Source organism: Anguilla rostrata, chromosome 17, assembly GCF_018555375.3.
Source record: "Anguilla rostrata isolate EN2019 chromosome 17, ASM1855537v3, whole genome shotgun sequence".
NCBI lineage: Eukaryota > Metazoa > Chordata > Actinopteri > Anguilliformes > Anguillidae > Anguilla > Anguilla rostrata.
The window spans coordinates 16816514-16833610 of NC_057949.1; the positions used below are offsets into that span (position 1 = coordinate 16816514).

The following is a 17097-nucleotide window of genomic DNA, read 5'->3' on the forward strand; positions in this document are numbered from 1 at the left end:
CAGACTTAAAGGCGGGTTTACTGAACATGGCAGGCACACTACACACAATTTCAAAATGGCTTCCAAGTAACTAGCTGCTGAAATTAGGCGAGATGTGTACATAAACCAGATGGCAAAGGGCATGGGGGTTTAAAAGTAAAAGACACGACAATGAAATACACAAAATCAGGCCAACAAACAAAAAAATAAAATAAAAACAAATATAAAAATAAGGGATAAAGTAGAAGGTCAAAGGCTTGACCTGTTCAGCAACAAATGCATTTGTATATCAAGATGAATCAAAACGTAAAAGAATTCCCTCCATGAAGGCCAGAAGGTGACACCTCCCATTTCAGACATTTCACAGGCCCTCTGCTGCCGTGGTGATGTCACTTCAGAAACGTTTTCCTGGCAACACGCATCACGCTTATATTGACCCAGGAAAATTTTGCAAGGGCAAAGTATCCACCTTGTGGATTTATAGACATATTATAAATACGTAAATACTGCACGCATAGGAGAGAAGTTGGAGGGGTGAAACCCAGAGGCCCAAACTCAAATTTAGCATACAGAGGAATGAGAACTTTTAAAACCTTTTAAAAATCTGAAATCACATTGAGCAAATCTGCTAACCTAAAACAAAAGGTGAAGAACCTATGGAAGAGGCTGTGCAAGGTCACATGTTTTAAAAAAAACAAAGAAACAAAATAAAAACTCCAACTCCCATGGTCCCTCTCCTCCAGTGGCTGACGTGGTCTACTGGAGAGGTTAGCCCAGCTCCCGGAAGCAGTGGTGGCTCTACGTCTACTAATGACAGGCTTGCTAGCTAAATAACACCATTTTATTGAGACGCTTTTTTCGCGGGGGACCGGGCGGCTGGAAGGGAGGTCTATGTGCCCTTGGGCGGGGTCCATTTTAAGGAGGTGGGGTCGATGGTCTTGCTGCTGCCTCGCTTCGCCTCCTTGGCTTTCCAGTCATCGATCAGGTCCTAGAAAGAACAGTGGATTTAAGTGAATTTCCTGAATTACAAAGCCACAACCTGTTTTCTGGAACAGCCAGTAGGTGGCAGCAAAGGAGTAGCAAAGCTTTTACACATTTCCTTTTTGTTGCAGGTGTCCACTAAATGAACAGCAGCCAAGCTGGATGTGTCTTACTAGCACACATACCTGGAAAACCAAAGCGAGCGACCGTGTTTGTTGTCTAGAGCAGGTGTGTGGCACATGCATCTGAAAAAGGAAAGCGAGTGACAGTGTTTGTTGTCCAGGGCATGTGTGAGGTACCTGTCTCTTTAAGACCAGGTGCTTTCCCTTCCAGTACTTGAGCATCTGAAGTGACTGCAGGGTGCTGACGATGTCGACCGGGTTCACTGCGGTCTCCTGGCTGATCTCTGCGGCAGAGAACACAGTACATCACTGAGGTGGAAGCATTTCAGAATATCTGAGCAGTGTCCTGCAAGAGGACAGAGTGAAGAGTGCATGGGGAGAACAACCTACAGCACAGTATCCCCATCACTCTGCTCACACATCACTACCCATAGCACAGTATCCCCATCACTCTATTTGCACATCACTACCAACAGCACAATATTCCCATCACTATTCATGCATCACTACCTACAGCACGGTATCCCCAACACTCAACTCACACATCACTGCCTACAGCACAGTATCCCCATCACTCAACTCACACATCACTCACAGCACAATATCCCATCATTTCATGCTCATACTACACAGCATCACTCAACTCACACATCACTGCCTACAGCACAGTATCCCCATCACTCAACTCACACATCACTACCTACAGCACAGTACCCCCATCGCTCAACTCACACATCACTGCCTACAGCACAGTACCCCCATCACTCAACTCACACATCACTGCCTACAGCACAGTACCCCCATCGCTCAACTCACACATCACTGCCTACAGCACAGTCCCCATCACTCAACTCACACATCACTGCCTACAGCACAGCATCCCCATCACTCAACTCACACATCACTGCCTACAGCACAGTACCCCCATCACTCAACTCACACATCACTGCCAACAGCACAGTATCCCCATCACTCAAGTCACACCACTACCTACAGCACAGTACCCCCATCACTCAACTCACACATCACTGCCAACAGCACAGTATCCCCATCACTCAACTCACACCACTACCTACAGCACAGTACCCCCATCACTCAACTCACACCACTACCTACAGCACAGTATCCCCATCACACTATTCATGCATTGCCCTTTTCTTTTCCTCCTGGATCCAGATAAGGAAAGATCATCACCCCCATCAAAGTACAAACAGAGCCTTGTCCCACTTGACTTTGTAAGGTGAGAAAAAAAACTCAGCGGTAGTTTGGCCGCAGGCCTGACGGCGAGTGGACCGCCTCACCCTTAATGGAGATCTCCTTCCCCTGGAAGTTGTGCAGGTAGCGGAGCAGCACCTCCTTCCAGTAGCTCCTGTAGCTGATGAGGCCCAGGTCAGACAGGGGGCGCTCTGGGGAGCCCACCTTCTCCTCCACCTTTGACAGGAGGTAACCTGAGAGAACACACCAAGAGCAGGGGGGTCACGCCATGCTCAGAGAGAGGACCGTTACTCTGAGGGGGAAAACGCAACAGCACACACACACACACACCCAGGCACGCACACGCACACGCACACACACCCAGGCACACACACACATCCAGGCACGCACACGCACACACACCCAGGCACGCACACACACACACACCCAGGCACGCACACACACACACACCCAGGCACGCACACGCACACACACCCAGGCACGCACACACAGAGTACTCACTAAAGTCGATGAGCATCTTGCCGTATCCCTGTCTCATGTACTGTGGCATGGTGAGAATGCAGGAGACGTTGTAGTTGAGAAAGGAGTTCTTCTCCTGCAAGGGGAGTGAATGAAAAACAGCCTCAAACATGGCCACTCACACAGCGCATGCAAAAGCACAGCACATTACTCCGCACATTTCAGACGGCTTGCACAAAAGTAGTGAACTTTACACGGTTCAAGATGCAGACTCAAAAGCAGAAGCCATTTGTGAACACATCTCTAACAGCTGATTACACCTTTCAAAAGAATCACCTCAAAATTTAATTTTTTTTTTACTTTTATAGTTTTCCACTTTGATTTTCATTTCAGTTTAGTTTTAGTTCATTTTAAGATCGGGTTTTCTAGTTTCAGTTTAGTTTCAAAAACTCCCATTTTAAATATTCACGTTTAAATATTTCAGGTTACGATAATGTTTTTTTTTTTTTTTTTTTTTACACTTAGTTTTTGTCTTATTTCACGATAATTACTCTCGTTTATTGATAAGTGATGATTATGACTGGTAATGATATATAAAGACCTCCAAGCACGCAGTCAAACCCAACCCTATGGCGTACTTGCTGCGTTTGGATCGCTTGGCTAATTGTGCCCTGGGGAGACAGCGCATCTTTAGGGACTGCACAAATACGTTTGAAGAGCGATGATTGGCTGACGTTTGCACATGACGCTGAAAGCTGCAAGCCTGTCACGGGATTGCTAGGATGTTTCCTTATGCAAATCAACACGAACGGTTGATCCTGTTCATCCAATTTAAGAACAATTGCCATTCATCCTCTGATACACTTGGGATATCCACAAATTTGAAGTTCCATGAATCCCACGTTGGTGTTTCGTAGGAACTTTTATTACGAACAAAACTAACAAGACGTAAGGAAAAAGTTGAATAAGGCCCATTGAGTACACAGCGAGTAACGCTTTGTCCTGCACCAAAATGCGAGTAACCATGGCTCATTATAAACAGTGTTTTTAAAGTATGCATTTGATAAAACTATACTGATGTCCACATAATGATACATCAGGCACGTCACTGGATCACGAACAGGGTTCTTGTAGAGGCCTTCCCACGTGGCTGCTGGCTATAGAGGTCCCCGTTACCTTGGAGAAGTACCCAACGAGGTGGCACCCTGTGTTGTCCGCTTCGGTCATGACGTAGAAGAGGAAGGGCTCCACGTCGTAATACAGCGTCTTGTGGTCCAGGAACAGCTTGGCTAGCAGACACAGGTTCTGGCAGTAGATCTGCAAAGAGAGGCAAGCGGAGACGTGTCACAGCCAAGGCTAGCCAATCCCCCTTGGATCAGTCGCTCCTTTACTGCCACCTATTGGCTCACAGGCAGAACTGCAGCATCATAATCATGCAGAACTGTTTCTCCATTCTGTTGGTTGATGCAAACTCAGAAGGTTCAGAGGTTCATTTTATTGGATACACAGTTCAGCTACCTAACAGTTACTTATACCAAAATGTATTTTAACCATCGCACAATGTTCTATTTTTACCACCATCATTCATTACAGAAATTCAGCATTAAATATTCGCTCTGCAATTCTAATTTATATTCTGCATATGTTTACTTAGGCAGTTATATACACACTCATGTCTCTTTTCGGACGTACATTCCATACAGTGCACTTCTTTGCAGGTATATCAAGGTAGCTCAAAGACATAACATTTAACTGGCAGCTGACATCTGCTAACATGCTGTACTTATTACCAAACTATAGTTAGGAGCGGCAGTGAAACCTTGCATGTACATTTCTTTATTTTTGTCCTTTTGAAAGCACACATTGAAATTTCTCGCCCAGCACCATGTACTGTAAATATCTCCTAATGCAACAACTAAAAGCAGTTGCTTCAATTCTGACATGAAAAACCCTTAATATGTTTGTAGATTGAGGGAGGAAGTTTGGTGCTGAGAATTTGTTTTTTTTGGAGATAAGCGGATTGGATTTTGTGCAACGCATGAAATGTGATTCCATCAGGCTTGTTTTATTTAACCGCACGCACACAGCTCCTCTGGGCCGGGGCCTGCCTGTGCGTGCACAGTGACTGCAGCCTTCAGGCCACAGGAGCAGACTCGGGCCACACACACCTCCGCACAAGGCTGCTCTTTCCTCCTCACCTTGTTCTTCTTGCCGTCCACCTCGAAGACGGAGATGACGCCCTTCCGGTAGATCTCGTCTCCGGGCGGGTGCTTCCACACGCACTTGGCCTACGGGAGAGAGTAATGCTGCCCGTGAGAGCCCGCTTGTGCTCATCTGGGATTAGGACCCAAACCGGCTCTGAGACAAACCGCATGCATCACCTCAAACACAACAGGGCAGAGAGGGAGCGGGAGAGAGGAGGGAGGAGAGAGAAGAGAGAGGGGAGAGACAGAGAGGAGAGAGGGAGGGGAGAGAGAGAGAGAGAGGAGGAGGAGGAGAGAGAGAGAGAGGGGGGGAGAGACAGAGAGAGAGAGAGAGAGAGAGAGAGGGGGGGAGAGACAGAGAGAAAGAGAGAGAGAGAGAGGGAGGGAGGGAGACAGAAACACACTGACCATGTGGCGGCGCAGGATGGTCTGGCTCTTCATGTACTTGAGGCAGAACTCGCACATGTAGAGCCGGCCCAGGCGGGCGTACTCCTCCGGGTAGGGCGAGTGGTACCAGGTGTCCAGCTCGAAGCGGCCGAACAGGATGGTCTTGATCATGTTGCTGCCCTCCGTCACCTGGCCCTGGAGCCGCAGTTTCTCCTGTGCGCAGCGGGGAGAGGGACGAGAGGGCGGGGCTAGAACACGGCAGACCGTGGAACGCGCCGGAACAGGGCCATGGGGGGGGGGGGGTCACCGTCCACCCACAGCTCTCCATCCCCACCCGCTGAGCATTTCTTTGCTCAACTTTACGGCATGAATGAACACGTGCACTCTGACACCAACTCAAAGTAAATAAAGATAAATCATTCGCTCTGGTTTCAAAACACTACCTCTATGAATACAACACAGGACATGGGTGTGGTTTGGGTCTGTTAAAGCTCCTATCAAGTCGGTGAGATGTTGGAAAAGGAAAGAAAAGGTACCGGCAGCAATGTGGATACGCGCAGTCTCTGCAGTAATTGGCCAGCAGGCCCAGAGTGGCAGCCCCCAGCCCCGCCCCATGAAAGACATGGGGGAGGGGGGGCAGAGCTTCGGACTGAGCCGACCAACCGGCTCCAAGCGGGCACTACAAGCTCAAGGCAAGAGAAAGGAGGGAATGGGAGAAATGGCAATGAGTTTTCTCTCTTACAAGATCCTCCGAAGCACGTGCCTGGGCTTTTCGAAAGAGCTCCAGGTCATAATCACTTGTGATGTTTTCCAGCAGGGGCTCGCGGGTGTTCCCGTGGGTCTGCCGGTGCTCCTGTGGGGGGGACAACGGACACGTCAGAGCAGGGGTTGATGGGTAGTCACTGGCCAGAGAATTTCTGCGTTTAGCGTTAAGTTTTCCGGGCCCACAGTCCCACAATCCCCGGCTTACCGTGTACTTGTCCTTCTGCTCCTTCACCAGCCCGGAGTTCCTCTTCTTCCTCATCTCGGTCACCTTCTCCTTGTACCTCATCTGCCGCTCCGTTGGGCCCTGGTGGGGGGCACAGAGCTGTGGGTAATGCCACAGGGGGGCACAGCTAACGCCCCAGATATGCCCATCGTCCCAGATTAAACCCTGACTGGGATGGGGAGGAGGGGGGTCACAGCATAGAGGGACGTACTCCGGGAATAAGAGACGGGCGGCTCTCGTTACCGCGGCGACGGCGTACCTGGTGGCGGGTGGAGTGTCTGTTCTCGTCCTGGCGGTGAGACAGGGTCCTCTCCTCCGTCTGCTTGTCGCGGGAGGCGGCCTTCACCTGCGCGGCGCGGGCGAGACGGAAGCCAGTTAGCGGCCGCCGCGACCTTCCCCGTGGCCTTCCCCGCGGACCGCAGCCACACACACGCGCGCTCGGGAGATGGAGAGCAGAGAGCTGCACAGATTCTTACATTTTTTACCTTGCACTCGTCGGCGGACAGGTTGTGGTAGAGGGGACAGCCGGAGATGGAGAAGTGCCGCTCGTGCTTCCCCGTCAGGTGGCCTGGGGAGAGAAGGCGGGGCACGAGGGTCAATGAGCTGAAGCCAAACAACTCATTACACTACATTACGGACATTTATCACAACCAGTTCACCATTACACTACATCACTGCCATTTATCACAAACAACTCATTATTGCATTACTGCCATTTGGCAGATGCTCTAACCCAGAGAGACTAACAATGAGACAATGCCAGGTGCATAAATCAGGGTTAAGAGCAATAGTAACCCTGGAGTTGGGCAGTAAATACTCAAAAACCAATGCAAAAAATGAAGACCGACAGTAAACTAGCTAGGGAAACTACAAGAGGATTACACAAGTACAAAACACAAGTACAGCGTTATAACAAGAGGGCAGAGCAAATAACAAACAACGTAACAATGAAGTGTGTGCAGTGAATAACAGCTTATCCCACTCGCAGCAATCAAGCAGAAGTGCTGGAGAGGACTTGGCGTGGGCTCGGGGTGGGTCGCTCACCCAGCGAGTTGCAGCCGGGCGTGGGGCACTTCATGTTGAAGTTGTAGCTCTCGTGGAAGCGGCGGCGCTTGGGCCGGTGCGAGAGGTCGCTGCCGGAGTCCTTGAGCGACGGGTCCTTGGCCACGCCTTCGTCGTGCGACGCGTTGGGGCTGGAGATGTCGATGTCCGACTCGGAGGAGGGGGCGTTGCCCGTGGGCGTGCGGGGCGGGGACTCGTCCTGGTCCACCGTGTTCTTCAGATCTGTGGCCCGGCGAGACAACGGCGTCAGGGAGGAGGAGGAGATCGAGGCCCGACCCCCAGGCACCGTCAGCCCTCCCGTGGCTTTGTGAATGCAGTGTAAATGTGCTGAGGCGTTACATCATCTCAGTCTCTGACACTGCCTAAGCCTCCAGCCAATCACACTGCAGCACAGAATTATGCCATCACATTGCAGCACAGCACCAACAGCACAAGGCAACTGAACGACCAGAGCACTAGGCTAAAACTAACATCACCAATGTGTCTTTAAAAGAAATTAAGAAAAATAAGCTTAGAAAAATAAGAGTCCCTGCCTGCCGTGAGACTTTCAAATGCAATCAGGAAGCGTTAGCGTCAAGGTGGAAGTGTCACGGCACACTCCCACCCCCAGCCCGACCCCCTCACGCTTAAGCAGCCCCAGACAGAGAGCGATGAGACGGAAGCCTCGTCTCACGCGCGAAAGGCCACCAGTATGGCGCTGATCGGGGCGGTACAGCGGTGCACCGTCAGCAAGAGCGCAAGCGACAGCACAGCCCAGCTCAGCCGATGCCGGCACAGCAGCCAGGATGAAGGGTCGGGTTACACGCCGATGCCAAATTCAGAGCCGAAATGGAGAGTAAAGGGCTGGCGATTCCTGAGCAGGTCAGGACAGGCAAGCTGAGGCTCTGCAGAGAGAGAGAGAGTGTGTGTGTGTGTGTGTGTGTGTGTGTGTACAGTGAAGGATGCCACACAGGAGGCCAAACTGTTAGAGCAAATTGGAGCCTTTAGTCCACCTGAGCCTGGGCCACAATCCAACATGGGGAGAACTAAAGTGACTGTACTTCATCAATCTAGCCACAGCCAAACTGAGCCTCTTTTCAAGCAAAGTCATTAGTAACACTGGTGTATGTCCAATTAGGGGGCAGCTCACTGGAGTGAATAGTAAACAGATTACTAATGCAGTATTGTGCAGGCAATATTACAGTGAAACCCTCTGTGTGGGTGTGCCACGTCACAATATGCATTCACAACTCCGAAAGACAGCGAGCATTGCTGAGTAGAGGTTTCCCCGCAACGGCACTTTAAAGTAGCAACATTTGCTTTTCTCTTTTAAATCTTTCACTTAAAATGTTCAGAGCGTGATCGGACCCAGGGAACAGGGACTAATGGGTGGGGTGGGGTGGTAATGAGTGGCCCTGCTGCCCCGGCCCCCAGCACACACACTGACGCCCCGTGTCCTGTCCCGCGTCCTACCCCGGTCCGAGAAGTCCACCGCCTGCTCCGTGTCCGAGCCCGAGGACCGACTCTGCCGCAGGGGGTATTTCTTGGGGGTGACGGGCGCCCCCTGCTGCTGGCTACGAGTCACCCGCCGGGTGGAAAAGGCCACCTCTTCCGGACCCAGGGCCGGCGGGTCCCGGACGGGACTGGAATCTACAAAGAGAGCCTTCAAATTTTTAACAGTCGTCCTTAAGTCTAACCACGGGGACTTGGTTGCCAGACCACCTTCTGATTTTGGGAGAGCGGGTATGTACCCAAAGATCTGGGAGCACCAGGTGGATGTAAAAAGGGTGATCTTAACTGTCAAGTCGGTCGTAGCTACATCCAACGTTGTGTTCAGTGTTTACACCTGTTGCACCATCTAAAAATGTGACTAGGTGCAGCCAAGTCCAGCGGAGACAATGTACGTTCATGTTGATACATTCTATCACGCATTCTATCACACGGTGAGCCTTGCTAGGCTGCAATACTGCTACTGCTGGATTAATTAACATTAATCGTATCCCATGAGTGTGTCCTGAAAAGCGCCACAGGCTTAAAATCTAAGGCTAGTGCCATTAGCAACCGCAACACATTGTTCTGTCAGAGACGTGCTGTAATTGAGCTCATTGATTAATTCGAACAGCCGACCCATGCCGGGACAAAAGTGTTCAGTCAGCTCGCCATCCCCATATAAACGGAGAGGATCAGCTCTGTCTCGTAACAGTCTCTCGTGCCTGAAAGCGTGCTGGTTGGGCAACCGATAAAGGAGACGCGCCATATTCAGAGGTTGTTGTTTCTAATTCTGCAGAGAGCGTTACCCAGGAGAATAGTCCGGAAGTTTCTCTTACGTCTACCCCGTAGCAGGCACAGAATTTACACCCAGGTGTGGCGCTGCACCCAGTTGGTGTAACAGGCGTATTTTTTACGTCTGACCTTGCGCACATTCTACGGCGGACATAACCATAAGACCAGGCGTACATCCAGTTGGTGTGTATCCGTAGTTAGTCCATCAGCCATGTTCTCGGGTTAATGAAACTGTCTGCACAGGTGAACATGTTATAAGAACATCAAATAACACACAAATACATCGCAGTTCAAGTAAGCGTCATGTATTCATGCCTCTTCATATATAAAATTACTAATATGTCACTGTCCACCCCTAAATCTTTTGGAAATGCTCAGGTGTCTGAGCCATTTGTACTAGTTGGGATGGATCTCGTGGGGAAACTGACGGAAACTCCAAGAGGCAATATGTACATATGCTTCATTGACTACAAAACAAAGTGGGCCGAGGCATATCCACTAAAGTCTAACCAAGCTGAGGATGTAGCATAATGCATTGTGGAATTTTTCTATAGGATTGGGGCTCTTAAAAGTCACACTAATATAGAATACTTTATAAGAAAGTCAACTTGGTTCACACATCAGGAAAACATACTTAAGCTTACACTTTAACGTCTTTGCAACCTTTAGTACACCAAGCATTCACAAGCAGGCTGCAGAAATTACACTAAAATAGTTATCTAGTAGTAAGTGACTAGTGCTCAGTGGATGTTTCAGTTACTTTTGAGCTTTATTAACTAAAACGTGAGCCGGTTTAATCAGCTAGTTGTCAAAGTCATACTATTTGGCACGGGTGATTGTATGCACGGTACGTTTGATCTACATGCAGTAACCGAATCTTGCATCTTTTCCCTTCAAAGATGGTATTTCTCTATATAATTAAGCCGTATTAAAACAATTCTACGCTTGCGGGTGAGACATCAGACACTCTTCACAGTAAATTATATTTTAGCATAGCGCCGATATTGCTTGCATCGAAAGAGTTGCGAAGGAAAAAGGGATAGATTTACTCCGGAGCCACAGCTGCCCAGAATGTAAACAAGTACAAGGCATTCTTCGTGGTCGGGAAAATATTTTTATGACGTTACTGCTTTGCCTTACCTTGCGAGCTTTGGCTAAGCCGCACCGAGGCGCGAGTGAGTCGCTTGTTGCTCCGATGGTTAGCGTCGCTCTCAGAGCTGTCCGTGTGCTCGAGATCGGCGGAAAAGTCCGAATCTTCCGTCCCGTCTGAGCTGCTCCCTGCATTCCTCTGACGGAGAAATAAACAAACGTAACAAATAAATATGTGCAGTTTACATATCTCTGAACTGGCTAGACAGTCTGCTACCATACCATCTTAGCTATATAGCTCCATGCTAACATTACCTTAACAGGTACCACAATTGCTATGGCAAACAAACGACAAGCTAACTAGCTAATTGTAGAAAAGAAAACAAACACGTGTTCCCACACGTTTCTAATTGTTTTAACTTTCTGAGGCTAGCTAACTCAATTGACATATTCCTAAAGCGCAAATCTAACCTGATCTGGCATTCTAGGTAACCGCATTTTCTTACTTTTCAGCTCACTGTTGCAACACAATGAGAGTATGCATGATATTAGGTAACTCGGACATTATTCTGCCCTCACAATGCACGCTAGCGGACTAGCTAGCAAGGTACTATATGCAAAATCACTTAATGGGCAGCTAACTAGTGTTAGCTAATGTTAAATGTATTTTTTCGGCTTTAAAGCTTCCCGCATAATTGCCAAGTGTATGATGTTAAATCGCACGCGCAATACAATGCAAATAAATTGACTATTTTAAAAAGCTAGCTACATGTGGCTAACTAGCTCTCTACCCGAACATACACTCATCATTTACAATACCCTGCACGCTCACGGAAGAGAAGCCAATTGTGGCGCTCCAACAGCCGAAACCAATCATAAGGTTCGAAGGGCGACCTAACCCTGAACGGACATTTGGTTTTACCAATTAGAATGGACCTCCAGCATGGTACAACCAATCGCGGCATCGCCAAATAAGAGTTCATTTCCAAGGCCTCAGCGTACAGCCTGCAAGTCTAGTACATCTTTCAGCCGGGTAACAGCGCTTCGTAACCAGCTGCCGCAGTGAAGGCACCATCAGTCGATGGGCGTGTTTCCTCGGCGCGTTTCGAATGAAAAAATTACTGAGAAAAATGCTTATTTAGTTGAAATTACCTCGAACTACCGATTGGCTGTGGAAAAAACAATTACACTCAACATTGATAACTGTTTATTGTTTTTAAATCATAACGAAGATGCCGTGCAAGAGAAGCAGCCGGTTAGTACAATTTGAGTCTCAAATATTATTGGCGTATTATTTCAGTACAGCTTGCAAGATAGTTACTTCGACACTCAGGTCTTACCTTTCTCCGTGGCATATTTTCTTTGGAAAATGATGGAATGGCTAGGAGAATGAAATATTTCAATATTCAGCTCGCGAAATATAAGTGCTTAGACAATGCGCAATTGTTGGAAAAATCATATGTACACAGTGACAAGCTGCGACTCGCGCCAGTCTGGCTGTTTTCGGTTTGATGTCCGCACTTCCGGTAAATGGAAGAAAGGGGGCAGTGTTTCTCTTTTATGATAGTAATGCGTACCCCTTTTCGTAATTTCAGCATCTTTAATTTACAGATAACGCAATGTATTTCCCAGAAAACACCACGATAAATAAAAGATAAAATAGGTAGACAGGTACAACTAGATACAGAAGGGACACGTTCATTAAAATGATGTTTTTCATATTACTTCCAGTTAGTTTTGGAACCCATGCAGCAGAGGTGTACAAATTTCCATGATGGAAAAACCGGTAACTAATTTGGGAAATGTTTTATTACTGACGACGCAACAAGATTAATAACCCGCAGTGCAGCCAGAAAAAGGGGCTGTGCAACTATGTGCATCAATACCTAGTACAACCACCCACCTCCAGGTAGAAAAGTAAATCTTATTTTCTCACTGTCCAGCCGCATACTCCGTCTTTGGGAAAAGCCTGTAGGAGTTGAGGACAGGCCTGTGGTAAATTGCCGCCTGACTCACGCGTCACTAAGACAACCCTGATCAGATGGAAAACAACTATTATGACGCGTGAAATTCAGGTGGAGGGCAGGTAGTGAAGAATCTATATACTGAGAAAATGGCAACTCTGGACATTGATTTTCTTTCTAAACTTTGCTTTTGATGCATGGAATAAAGCATAAAGCAAAAAGATTCAACAAGAAATATTAATAAAAGCTATTACTGCTTTCTGAAATAACCAGCGGAAGATGGATAATGAATTCATTTTAATTATTGCTGATTAAAATACACTGAGTTCAAACTTTGTGTTTGCAGGTTTTATTTATGTGAAGTATATTGTATAATATGTTGAATAAATATGGGAGAAAAATATCGATATTTAAACAAGGGCTGGCAATATGGATAAAATTCCCCCCCTGGATGTATCACGCCCCGTTGCGGAAGGTCGTGACTTGGGTTTGGAGCACACTACTGGGGGAGAAAGTTCCTGCTTCGCATGATTTTGAAAGAGCGCAGGAACTTCAACCCCACACTTTATTTCCTGTTGTTCAAGGCTCAGGGGTCCTTGAGGTTTGCGCACTACCATGCTATCTGCAGGCTGAAGGTTCATTTCCTGCAGAAAAAAAATAAAAATGTTGAGATTTGCCCCCGTTTGTCCTGACCAGAGGTCATGTTTTTATCATTTTGTGGGTTCACAGCACAGTACTTGGAACACGTTTTACTCCAGCTGGTTTTCATGGGAAAACAATTTGAAAAATATTAACACTGGGCGTTAAGGTGTTCGAATGAGGAGGAAAATCCTCTGTGTCTTGTAATAGAGAGCCAGTCCGGTCAGGAAAACACTTGATCCAATTATAAGGGTATTTATTTCTACAGAGAGAGTATGCCGGTTGACATGAGTCAACACCATACTAAAAAAGCATCATTTACAGTAATCCTTTGTGCCCTGCCAAAGAGGCTGTGCAACTATGTGCATCAGTATCAAGTACAACCACCCACCTCCTGGTAGAAAAGTAAATATTATTTTCCCACTGTCCAGCCGCATACTCTTATCTTTGCGTAAGGCCTGTAGGAGCTGAGAACAGGCCTGCGGTATATTGCCACGACACGGTTACTAAGCCAACCCTGATCAGATGGAAAACAACAAGCAATGATGAATAGGGAAGAATAAAACGTTCTGTATAACCTGTAAAATAAAATGGATGGGTAGACACTGATCCTTTGAAGTTCCACTCCTGTTTACTGAAGAAACACGGAGGGACATTTGTGTTTATTTCTGACTAAATATCTTTGGATTCAGAATTCCAGTTTTCCCATGCTTGGCTCTTTGATGGCAGCTATATAAATTTGGTCACATTTATTTAAGACCACAAGCACTCAAAGGTGAAGAGGGGGATTTGGATGAAAAGGGTTGCTGTATTCTTTTACAAAGCTCAAAGCCTGGACAAAAACAATAAGTGTCACTGTCATAATGTTTTATGTGTCATTCACTAGATGGCATCTACTGCCTGTTATATACCTCAGTGTTCTTTTATCTTTACTTTTTTTCATGTTGGCATTTTAAATATTGTATGTAGTGTGTGTTCATCTGCCATGGGCCTACAGATGCAAATGACAAGTTCAGTTGTGCATTGATGCAACGTTGTGCTTTGTCCCTTTAAAACTTATAATGAAATAAAAGCACCTTTGAGTTAACTCAGGAAAACTCGAGTAAGACTGTTATTCCATGCCTGGAATTAGCAACAGCAGAAGGTGGTGGTATTGGGTGGCAAGCAGTACTCTCGCAGAACAGATTCATGCCAGGGCACCGAATGTGTCAGTAAAATACAGGGTAATTTAGTATTTGAAAGACCATTTTCTGTTCTTGTTGTGCGCGATGAGGGTATAAAAACAATCAGGGCTGTAAATAATGAGTAACCAAACCGTGCATCTTAAACATATTTTTACCCATCCATGTGATACTTTAGTCCCATCAGTTCCCCTCACATACTCTGCATCTTTTTGCAGTGAAATTCTAGGAATGAGAGAGGAGGAGCAGGGAGGACTTGTGTTCTTATTTGGAAAGGAAAAGGGAGAAAATTATTATTTGAAGCCAGAAATGACAACTGGAATTTTGATAAACATCCAAAGCAGTTGGGTAGTGTTGGGAAGAAAAGAGTGGTTCTGAGTTTGTGTATCATTTCCACTGGGCAACAACGTGGTATAACAGCTCAGGAATTGGGCTTGAAACCAGGGGCTTGTATGATTCCCAGGTGGGGTGCTGTCATTGCACCCTTGAGCAAAGTACAAGATCTGTGCTTCTTCAGAAAATCTGTGGTAGAAATGGACTTTATGTGTAAGCTGAGCTAGATATGAGCATCTAAATGCATGTATGGAAATGTGTAAATGTTAATGTATGTATATTAGGATCTTTGCTTTTGAAATATCTCTTCTTGTTTCCTTTGGTGATCCATTGCTTCCTGTCCTTTCTCAAGTCCAGAGGGATCTCCGCAGATGTCTCCAGACCTCCAAGGACATCTTGGATGTGCGCTGCAGCTGTACACAGATGAAAAAACGCGCACGTCTGGTTGTACAATCACATCTGACTGGATTAAATACGTGAGGCCCGGAGTGACTGATTGCTGAGCCGATGGGAGTTCACCAGGGCCACTGCTATTCTCATCAGCTTTACAGGAACGGGCGGGGAGACAGCAAAATCACTGTACAACATGCATCTTCCTTAAGATAGTGTCCCAAAGCCAAAGAATAAAAAAATAAAGAAGTATAAAAGGGCAATGAAACTTTGCCTGTATTTCACTATGAATTATTTAAAGGAGCTAACTTGTTCTACTAAACCCTGGGACATGTAGCGTGCAGTACATGTTTCTGTTTCATTATACAAGCTTCATTATCACCATTTATCAACAATTTACTACGTAGGCAGGCTAATACTTGAAAGCATTCAATGCCCAGCCATCTCAGCCTAGTGGTCTTTCTTAAGTATTACGCCTGTGCATTCAAAGATGACAGTCTTCTGGAATCTTCTCCCTTATTTTCCAACTTAATATAAACTGCAAGGGCATTTAAGATAAACCACCTGTAACCTGATGTTTTGGCATTCTATGGATGGGAAATGTACGTGCACTAGACCATAGCTTTGCTGAGTTATAATAATTACAATATGGATGTTTACCTGAAGGAATTTTAGTTAATAAGCATTTTCACTAAATTGTGCACTTGTGGTGAATTGCAATTCACTTGAATGTTGGCCTACTTCTCAAGTCAACTTTTGAAAGAAAGAGAGATGTTGGCTTTTACTGTTATTAAGAAATCGAACCCTTCCGTGATTACATTTACCCTGTGTGGGATCAGAAGTCCTTCTGCACGAATAAATGTATTTTTCTTTTTTATTTAATTTCCTAGTTCAGAGACTTGGCAGTTTTATTCTGCATCTGTGTTTTGTAGTGTAACATACAGACTGTTTCCTGTATGGAATTCTCATGGCCTTAGTGTTTTCGGGGCATGCGTGTTGATATAATCTGTCAGTGATTACATTTCCTGTGGAAAAGCAGCAAACTGCAGATTTCAGCCAAGTTAGGAAATGCCTGAGCAAGGGAGATTGTACACTTACTAAACTTGCATTATCTTTTCCATTTTCAGCAGTCAGAGCAACATGTCACACCAACTGACTTCTATTTAATTATATATGAAAAACAGAATAAGCCAAAGGGAGCATCTTCAGTTTCTCAATGATAAGCTTTTTTATCATGACACATAGTATAGAACTATTGGTGAACAGGGAGGATTCAAACAAAAAAATTCTGGCACAGTGAGATAACTGTGGTTAAATTAGTGGATGAGTGTTTCAGCAAAGGGGTGTGGGAGGCAGGAATGAAGCCTGGCAATGTTATACAGATGGGAAAATTAAGTCTTCACAATATTACTGGTATGATGGTCAAAGGGTGAGAGGGTGGGATCCAGGATGAGTCCAAGGTTACGAACAAAGGGTGTGGGGAAGACAACTGTGTCATCAAGGGTAAGAGATATTTTGACTTGTTTAGTGCAGATTCTGAACCAATGAGGATGACTTCTGTTTGTCGCTGTTGACTTTGAAGAAGTTGTGTCGCATCCAGGTTTTAATTGTAGAGAGGCTTCAGTGCCGGCAATGATGGGTTGACAGAGGAATGACAGAGAGATCTAATGCTGATTTAGATTTGGGTATCGTCGGTGTAATAGTGAAAATCCAGGTGAATGATCTGTTCAAGCGGTGCAAGATGATGAAGAGGAGGGGACCGAGACCAGTACCTTGAGGAACACCCTGTGTGGTGATGGCATTGTCACAGTTATGACCTGAGAGAGGGATGAAATGTTTCCT

The 17097-nt window shown here is 46.3% G+C and overlaps 1 protein-coding gene and 1 long non-coding RNA gene across 15 annotated transcripts; one reads left to right on the forward strand and one right to left on the reverse strand.

Moving 5' to 3' along the window:
• kat7b (K(lysine) acetyltransferase 7b) lies at positions 1-12271 on the reverse strand. Of its 14 annotated transcripts, XM_064314702.1 has the most exons (16): positions 12214-12232; positions 12089-12129; positions 10800-10947; positions 8850-9026; positions 7380-7619; positions 6812-6903; positions 6595-6681; positions 6318-6416; positions 6090-6200; positions 5369-5560; positions 4955-5044; positions 3933-4073; positions 2799-2892; positions 2384-2530; positions 1260-1366; positions 1-967 (listed from the first exon to the last, which is right to left on the reverse strand). In XM_064314702.1, exons 2-16 carry the CDS (start codon positions 12101-12103, stop codon positions 869-871), a joined length of 1839 nt encoding a protein of 612 aa, XP_064170772.1. In that variant the 5' UTR covers positions 12104-12129; positions 12214-12232; the 3' UTR covers positions 1-868. The 14 variants fall into 14 exon arrangements, with proteins under 14 accessions (XP_064170772.1, XP_064170775.1, XP_064170771.1 ...); XM_064314705.1 differs by having other exon boundaries at positions 8850-9039; positions 12089-12271; XM_064314701.1 differs by having other exon boundaries at positions 12089-12270.
• On the forward strand, positions 11580-16137 carry LOC135243134 (uncharacterized). The gene is made up of 2 exons (XR_010326568.1): positions 11580-12003; positions 15218-16137. It is a non-coding gene; the product is annotated as an uncharacterized LOC135243134 (long non-coding RNA).
• The last annotated feature ends 960 nt before the right edge of the window (positions 16138-17097 follow it).